Below are 1,644 nucleotides of genomic sequence, written 5' to 3' on the forward strand. Positions count from 1 at the left end.
GGTGATGTTGATGTTGTTGGTGATGATGTTGGTGATGGTGATGATGGTGATGATGATGTTGTTGGTGATGATGTTGTTGGTGATGATGTTGTTGGTGATGATGTTGTTGGTGTTGTTGGTGATGATGTTGTTGGTGTTGTTGGTGGTGATGTTGTTGATGATGTTGTTGATGATGATGATGATGTTGTTGGTGATGTTGTTGGTGATGATGTTGTTGGTGATGTTGTTGGTGATGATGTTGGTGATGTTGTTGTTGGTGATGTTGATGATGTTGGTGATGTTGTTGATGTTGTTGGTGATGATGTTGGTGTTGTTGGTGATGATGTTGGTGATGTTGGTGTTGTTGGTGATGATGTTGTTGGTGATGTTGATGATGTTGTTGATGTTGTTGCAGTCGAAGCTGTTGAGTTGGGGTTTGTTGTCTCAGAGGTCAGAGTTCAGTTCTGAACTGGAATCAGCTCTTCAGTCTGGATCATGTGAGTCTGTCATTAATAAAAAAAACTCTTTAGTGTCACATTATTTTTATTTTCATAAATATTTGATTTGTATAAAACATGTTTGATTATTTCATGTTTATTTATTATTATATTCTTATTGACTTGATGTTAATATACTCAGTAATTCTATAAATATCTATTTGATCAATATAAATTAGTTTAAATATTAACCATGTAGAATAAAGATCGATCTCTGTCTGTCTCTGTCTGTCTCTCTGTCTGTCTCTCTCTCTCTGTCTCTCTGTCTCTCTGTGTCTCTCTGTCTATGTCTCTCTGTCTGTCTCTCTGTCTCTGTCTGTCTCTGTCTGTCTCTCTGTCTCTGTCTGTCTCTCTGTCTCTCTGTCTCTCTCTGTCTCTCTCTGTCTCTGTCTCTCTGTCTGTCTCTCTCTCTCTCTCTGCGCAGTCGATCGCTCGGTGCGTCTCCTGAAGGATTGTGGGCCAGCGGCACTCTCTGTCGAGCTCACCTATCTGACACCAGAGGGGGGCGGGGCCAGCAGCCTCCTTCTCGCCTTCATTCAAATGATTGACAGCATGTTGGCCGGTGGGCGGGACTTTGATCTGGCTCACGCTTACCTGGCGCTTTTCCTGAAGGTCAGCCAATCAGAACGCAGCAGAGTCGTTTGTTTCCTCAGTCTTTTATTGTGAAAATCTTCCCTCAGTTTCCTGTTTGTGATCCTTGTTTTTTTTTTTTTCAGCTCCATCTCCGCTCGTTATCGCAGGATGCCGTTGCCATGGCTGCGTTGGTCCGCCTCTCCTCCCGGCTTGAGACGGGGTGGGCGGAGCTACGGACATCATTCGACCAATCGCTGTGTCTGCTGTCGTACGCCAAGAGTGCACTGCTGTGACACACACTGAATTTTGTATTTGATTAAAAGCTGTTTGATGTTCGTCTGTTTCATTCATTTAAAGCAGCATCGTGTTTTTATCCTGAATATCAGAATCATTTTGATGCTTCACTGACCTCTAACAGGGAGAATGGCGTCTCCGCTCCGGGAAGCTGGTTATATTTGCAACACTGGGCGGGAAGTCTATCACGACGTAAAGCTTTAGGTCAGCACGTCACGGCAGCTCGGTTCAGCGAGCTGTAAGAAGAAGCTAAATGTAAAATGTACAGAGTGAGTTCTTTGGAAGAAGCTAGCTCTGTATT

General features: G+C 43.6%; 1 protein-coding gene across 1 annotated transcript; it reads left to right on the forward strand.

The window, feature by feature from the left end:
• Positions 1 to 353: 353 nt before the first annotated feature.
• LOC123966068 (WD repeat-containing protein 36-like) lies at positions 354 to 1,384 on the forward strand. The gene is made up of 3 exons (XM_046042300.1): positions 354 to 476; positions 901 to 1,088; positions 1,193 to 1,384. The coding sequence occupies exons 1-3, from the start codon at positions 365 to 367 to the stop codon at positions 1,340 to 1,342; spliced, it is 450 nt and encodes a 149-aa protein (XP_045898256.1). The 5' UTR covers positions 354 to 364; the 3' UTR covers positions 1,343 to 1,384.
• Positions 1,385 to 1,644: the final 260 nt, after the last annotated feature.

The sequence above is a fragment of the Micropterus dolomieu genome, unplaced genomic scaffold (assembly GCF_021292245.1).
Source record: "Micropterus dolomieu isolate WLL.071019.BEF.003 ecotype Adirondacks unplaced genomic scaffold, ASM2129224v1 contig_12449, whole genome shotgun sequence".
In the NCBI taxonomy this organism is placed as follows: Eukaryota; Metazoa; Chordata; class Actinopteri; order Centrarchiformes; family Centrarchidae; genus Micropterus; species Micropterus dolomieu.

Excerpts from the sequence above, each read along its gene's own strand:
- LOC123966068 (XM_046042300.1), top strand. The coding sequence starts at position 365 with ATGTTGATGATGTTGTTGATGTTGTTGCAGTCGAAGCTGTTGAGTTGG. Across the intron at positions 477-900 it reads AGCTCTTCAGTCTGGATCAT|TCGATCGCTCGGTGCGTCTC; the intron begins GTGAGTCTGTCA and ends CTCTCTGCGCAG. Across the intron at positions 1,089-1,192 it reads ACCTGGCGCTTTTCCTGAAG|CTCCATCTCCGCTCGTTATC; the intron begins GTCAGCCAATCA and ends TTTTTTTTTCAG.